Source organism: Onychomys torridus, chromosome 22, assembly GCF_903995425.1.
Source record: "Onychomys torridus chromosome 22, mOncTor1.1, whole genome shotgun sequence".
Taxonomy (NCBI): Eukaryota; Metazoa; Chordata; class Mammalia; order Rodentia; family Cricetidae; genus Onychomys; species Onychomys torridus.
The window spans coordinates 36,807,810-36,813,809 of record NC_050464.1 but is presented as its reverse complement, the minus strand read 5'-3'; the positions used below and the strand labels follow the sequence as shown (position 1 = coordinate 36,813,809).

At 49.2% G+C, this 6,000-nt stretch overlaps 1 protein-coding gene across 1 annotated transcript in view; it reads left to right on the top strand.

Moving 5' to 3' along the window:
* The first annotated feature begins 519 nt into the window (after positions 1 to 519).
* Positions 520 to 6,000, top strand: part of Cit (citron rho-interacting serine/threonine kinase) — a 169,239-nt gene continuing 163,758 nt past the window's right edge. Inside the window, exons 1-2 of the mRNA XM_036171663.1 lie at positions 520 to 525; positions 706 to 847. Of these exons, the coding sequence (XP_036027556.1) occupies positions 520 to 525; positions 706 to 847 (148 nt within the window). The remainder of the gene's footprint in view (positions 526 to 705; positions 848 to 6,000) is intronic.

Sequence of the window (6,000 nt, the reverse complement as noted above, 5' to 3'; positions counted from 1 at the left end):
AATCAAGCTGGCCGGACAGAAAGACCGGAAGTCAAGTCTACAGTGAGCTTCGGCACCCACCAGGAGGGCGACATCACTCAGCTCCTCTCTGTCACCAGGCGGAACAGGGCAATATCGCCAGATCTGCTAGAGTTTCAGGAAAAGACAGACATTGTGTGTGTGTGTGTGTGTGTGTGTGTATAAAATCTGATTTAAAAATATTGGCAGATAATTCAAATTATTTTAAATACTTCAAGCCAAACAAAACATGTTTGTGGGCTAGACACAGTCTGCCAATCTGTAACCAATCCCACAGATCATGAATAAATTCAGCTCCGAGGTAGGCATCCATTCCCACTCCTCGAGGCGAACTAAAAAGCTGGAGTTGTGTTAGCAATCTTAGCCACACAGGGAAGGAGCGTCAATCACGGATTCCTGTTGAAGAGATGTGGCATCATCGCGGAGCCTGCGTGAAGCTCAGACTCAAGGAAGGGATGAGGTTTACAGGGATGGTGTTCTTGGTATGACATTTCCCCCCAGATGCAGGTGAGAAAGCCTGCTGCAGTGGACCCCTGCAAATAATCACTTAACGGCCCCCCAGAACCGTTGCCAGTGTGCCGGGGGCAGTCAGCTGAGTCGGTCGCTTGTGATTTACTCTGTGTGGATGTTATTGATTGAAGCTTTTCACTATTGACAGAATCTCCATCTGCTGTTTGCCATTTTTAGGGGAAACCGCCCCTCATGACTCAACAGCAGCAGGCTGCTATTTCCCGGGAAGGGATATTAGATGCCCTTTTTGCTCTCTTCGAAGAGTGCAGCCAGCCCGCCCTGATGAAGATGAAGCATGTGAGCAGCTTTGTCCGCAAGTGTAAGTCTCGATAACCCTCCCTCTGGAGGAAGACGGGATGCTAGAGGCAGAAGACATTGGTGGGAGTCACAGAAAACCATGCTCTGCATGACGCTGGCCCAGGAGCGTACATAGATTGTGCAGTTGTAGCCTGGAGACCAGACCGACTTGTCCGGCTTCTCCCTGCAAGTGACAGAAATTCAGGACAAAAGGGAACTATGTTGACTCATGGGACAGAAATCCAAGGATGCCTCAGGCATAGCTGGTTCCAGGGACTTCCACGTTGGGGATGCTGTCCCCTGGCTCCCTTCTTACACTCTGAGCTAACCTGTCCTTCAGGCCGGGGCTTAGGGGCCATTGTGTTTAAAGTCAATAAGATAATTTCTTTCAGTTGCTTAATTTTAAAATCGTGATCATAGGTGAGCACACAGTAATGGTTCTGAATCTGGTGTCTCCTCTTCCCTGTCTTCCTCCTCCTCCTCCTCCTCCTCCTCCTCCTCCTCCTCCTCCTCCTCCCTTCCTTCCTTTCCTCCCCCTCCTCCTGTCCCCTCTTCTTCATGGAGCTTTGCCAGTGAGCCACACTGCTAGCTAACGGGATTGTTTTATTTACACCTCTGATGTCATCGTTAAGTTTTCTTCGATGGAAAAGCAACGGATGAAGGCGGAGGGCCCAGGGCCTGGGAATGTCATGGATCAGCTGACTCTGACTGCACTCCTGATTTTGCTCACGTGGTGGGGCAGTTGGGTGTCGGTGCCAGTCAGTGGGTATCCTGCTCCTCCGGCATCTCTTAGAGAAACATTGGGAAACCCTTTGGGTTATCACAGCCAGGGGCAGGGGAGGGCGCTACTGGGTGAGCCAGGTCCTGTGAAGCATCCACAACACACAGGACCATGTACTCAGTCATGCCAGATTTGAGAAACCGCCTCATCTAAAATGGCCATCTAACCAAGCATTCCAAACTGTAGAGGCCGAAAGGGATAGTTTTGTATTACATCTTCATAGGTCAGTGGTTTGATTGCATTCAGCTGGAGATTCCTCGGCTCTGTGATGTCTTGGCTAAAATTGCAGGTTCTAAGCTCCCTTAAGCTGGAATGTTCTAGATGGCTTGCTCAGTGTGTGCAGCCCTGGCTGGAAAGCTGAGCTCCATTGAGATTTTGGGATGAAAGGGGTCTCAGCCTATCCATCCACGCCTCTCTCTTTCATGGAGATCTGAGTCTTAGGCTCTCTGTGGTTTCTCTATGTGGCCTCTATAGGAAGGGGCCTGGAAACTGTAAACTCTATCTATAAACAAAGCTTTACTGGAACCAGTCAAGTGCATTTAGTCACATTAGAATACTTGGAACAGAGATCATGTGACTCCCCAAAGCCTAAACCGTTTCCCACCTGACCCTTTAAGAAAAGACTTGGGCCTGGAGGTGGTGGCGCATGCCTTTAATCCCAGCACTCAGGGAGGCAGAGGCAGGCGGATCTCTGTGAGTTCGAGGCCAGCCTGGTCTACAAAGTGAGTTCCAGGAAAGGCGCAAAGCTACACTGAGAAACCCTGTCTCGAAAAACAAAAAACAAAAAAACAAAACAAAAAAAAAAGACTTAGGCTCTATGTAAGCTCTAGCTTCGAAGCCAGACTTGCCCACAGTGGCCCTGAGTGTCCAGGAGCACTGAAGTGGAGGCTCTTTTGAAGGCTTTTTTTATTGAGGATGGAAAATCTCTTGGCTGTTGTCAGTCAGCTCTCCGGTTACCATAATCAGATATCCGGGATATCTGCATAGTGCAGACAATGAAAGTTTCCTTTGGGCCTGTACCTTTGGGAGCTTAAGTCTATGGTTGGTTGCTTTAGCGCCTGTGACCAGGCAACACATCCTTATGTTTACCTTATGGCTAGGAATGAACAGGAAAGAGAGAGAGAGAGAGGTCAGGGCCTCACAGGCCCTTTTCAAAGGTGGACCCTCAGGGACGACTCTTGCCTTGAGATGGGTTTTTGCTGCCTATGGTGACTTCTCTGCGTGGTCTCCATCCACCAGGGGCTAGGGGGTACAGTCTGAGAGGTCCCATAGAAACTTCCTCACTGGGAGTTCCACCACCTCAGTAGCACCATGCTTGGGTGCTAACACATGGGCCTCTGACAGAGATTTTTCCAGTTCTAAACCAGAGCAGCTTCATTCTGTGTGTGAAGAAACGTCACAGGACACGAATCCCAAGCGTCACATTCAGCAGAAACTAGTTTTAGAGACTGACTACCTCCTGCCCAGTTAGATGTGTTAGCTTTGTTCATTTTGGTTTTTCGAGACTGGGTTTCTCTGTAGTTTTGGAGGCTGTCCTGAACTAGCTTTGTAGCCCAGGCTGGCCTCGAACTCACAGAGATCCGCCTGCCTCTGCCTCCCGAGTGCTGGGATTAAAGGTGTGTGCCACCACCGCCCGGCCCTTTTCCTTGTCTTAATTTGCTGACAGAAGAAGAAGCAAATTAAGAGAAGAGGGCCTCGTTTCGGCTCACGGGTTGAGAGTTCGAGGCGGAGAAGGAGTAGTGGCCCGGCAGGGCATGTGGTGGCCCCTTGCTGCCGAGTGCTGACCAGGAAGCAAAGAGCTCGGGCAGGAGGAGGCCATGACCTTCAAGGCCCACCCTCTGCCAAAACAGTGCCACCAGCTGGGCACCCAGTGTTTAAGTACGGGAGCCTGTGGGGACCATTTCACACTCAGACCATTAACAAGGGCTTTGGTGGTTTGTGTGCACCTTGTCTGCTCCCAGATCCTCATCCTCGGAAAAATATGCCATGTAAGATTACCTTGAGCCGTGTTGGCGCACGCCTGTAATCCCAACACCCGGGAGGCGGAGGCAGGCGGATCTCTGTGAGTTCGAGGCCAGCCTGGTCTACAGAGCGAGTTGCAGGACAGCCAGGGCTACACAGAGAAACCTTGTCTTGATGGTGGTGGTGGTGGGAGAGATTATCTTCATTAGTTTAACTGCGGTAGGAAGACCTGCCCATGTGATTACACCATTTCCTGTAGGGACATGCCTGCCCTCTGTAATTGCACCGCTTCTGGGGCTAGGCTCCTGGACCAATAAAAAGGAGAGAGTGAGCTGAGAACATTGACTTCTCCTTCCTCCTCCACTGTGGGTGCGCTGTGAGCAGCTTCTCTGAGCCCCTGTTGCCTTTCCCTTCCCTTCTCTTCCCGCTGTGAGAGACTGTACCCCAGGACTGTGCCCTTAGTCACTTTGACAGGGTTTTTCACCACAGCAACGGCAAAGTTACGAGGACACCAGACTTGTCAATAGACAGTGAACGTTATCCACAAGCGTCAACCGTGATTAATTAACACATTGTGTATCTTTAAAATGTCCTTGAGGTACTTACTCATCACTCTGCATTCGTTGGGATATTCCTCCCTCTTCTGAATATGTAAATTATCCAGTAGGCAGTGGGAGGGGGCTGAACTCACCCCAGCCCCTCCGTCAGGTTTGAGACCTCGGGGACCCTTAAGAGCAGTCAATCATGGAGAAGCGGTGTGTAATCAGGGGCTGGTATTGGAGTGGAGATCTTTTTTTTTCTAGTAGATGTTCTTCCCGGAAACTGTTTCATAGTTTTTGAAGAGGCTTCCTGGTGAGGACCCTGAAGAGCCTGTGATTGAAATCTGGTGATTGCGGTAGTATGAGCTCCACCCCCACCCTGACCCCATTGGGTTTCTGTTTCAGAAGCTGAGCTGTGCTTTTCCCTGTGGAGAGGGGTCCGTCAGCTGCCACCGCCCACATTTGTAGGAGTGGGAGGTTTTCTCCAGAGCTGCCAGAGGAAATGAGCTGGAGAGGGTGGTCAGAAGTGGTGCTTCCCACCATAACCCCTGACCTTGAGCCAGTGGAGGGCAAGGAATGAGAATGGGGGGGGGGGGTGGGGGTGGGGACGACGGATGGACGGACGGACGGGACGTTGTTGCCTTCAGTTGCAGTTCTGCGTTGATTATCTATGGACATGTGTTCCGATTGCATCGTTAGATGATTTTTGTCATCGTGTGGCTATCATAGGATGCTCACATAAACCAAGGTGGTAGAGGCTAGCCACTTCATTTGGCTGCTCTTTCTCTCTCTCTGAGACAGGATTTTACGGTGTGGCCCTGGTTGTTCCCGGATCTCTCTAGATAGACCAAGCTTTCCTTGAATTCAGAGATCCACCTGCCTCTGCTTCCCAAGTGCTGGGATTAAAGGCGTGTACCACCACTGCCCGGCTTCAATACCTTCCATACCTGCTTATTTTCTAATTTTTTACAGAGTTGTTTACTTTTCTAGGTGTGGTGACGTAAGTCTCAAAAAACCAAACCAAACTAAACCAAAACACAATTGCTTATCTTTACAGAGTGTACGATATCATATTTGCCACTTATTTTGTTTCTTCAATTTTTAAAAAAATTAATGTGTTTATGTGTCTGAGTATTGTTATGTGCACCGCACGTGCATGAGCATGTTTATGTGTGTGTCTGAGTATCGGTCAGTGTGTACACCGCATGTGCATGAGCATGTCTGTGTGTGTGTCTGAGTATCGGTATTTATACCACATGTACATGAGCATGTCTGTGTGTGTGTCTGAGAATCAGTCAGTGTATGCACTATGCGTGCACATCAGCCTCTTGCCACTTACTTTGTTTACTTAGCAGTACACTCATTGAGTGGATAGATGTCAGGTACCTGATATGCACCAGACAATGCTTTAGATACTCCAGATACGTACCTCAGTGTTCTGAGAACAACGGACAGTTATGTGACAGAGACCCAACAGGATTATGATGAGCTAAACAATGTCTCCCACCCAGGCACACTGCAGCCTTAACTTGTAGCACCATGCATCAGACATTTATGACGGTGCTGTTCTAAACAGACCTACTGAACTGTGAACCCCATGAGAACATAACATGTAATTATATGTAGTACTTGATAATAGTAATAAACGACTATCGCACTGTTTTATGTATTTGCTATACTATCCTGTCTGTCAGCTCAGTGTACACTTATTTAGGTAAGTATGAAAGCGTGTGCCAGGCCCCGCTGGCAGCAGCCTCATGCATGTCTTGGAGTCAGGAGGCTCTGCCGATAGGACAAAGAAATGATAAATGCTCAATGTGATGGAGAAGTGTTACCCTGATCTCACTGTTACACATTAAAGTATGCAGGCGGGGGGCTGGAGAGATGGCCCAG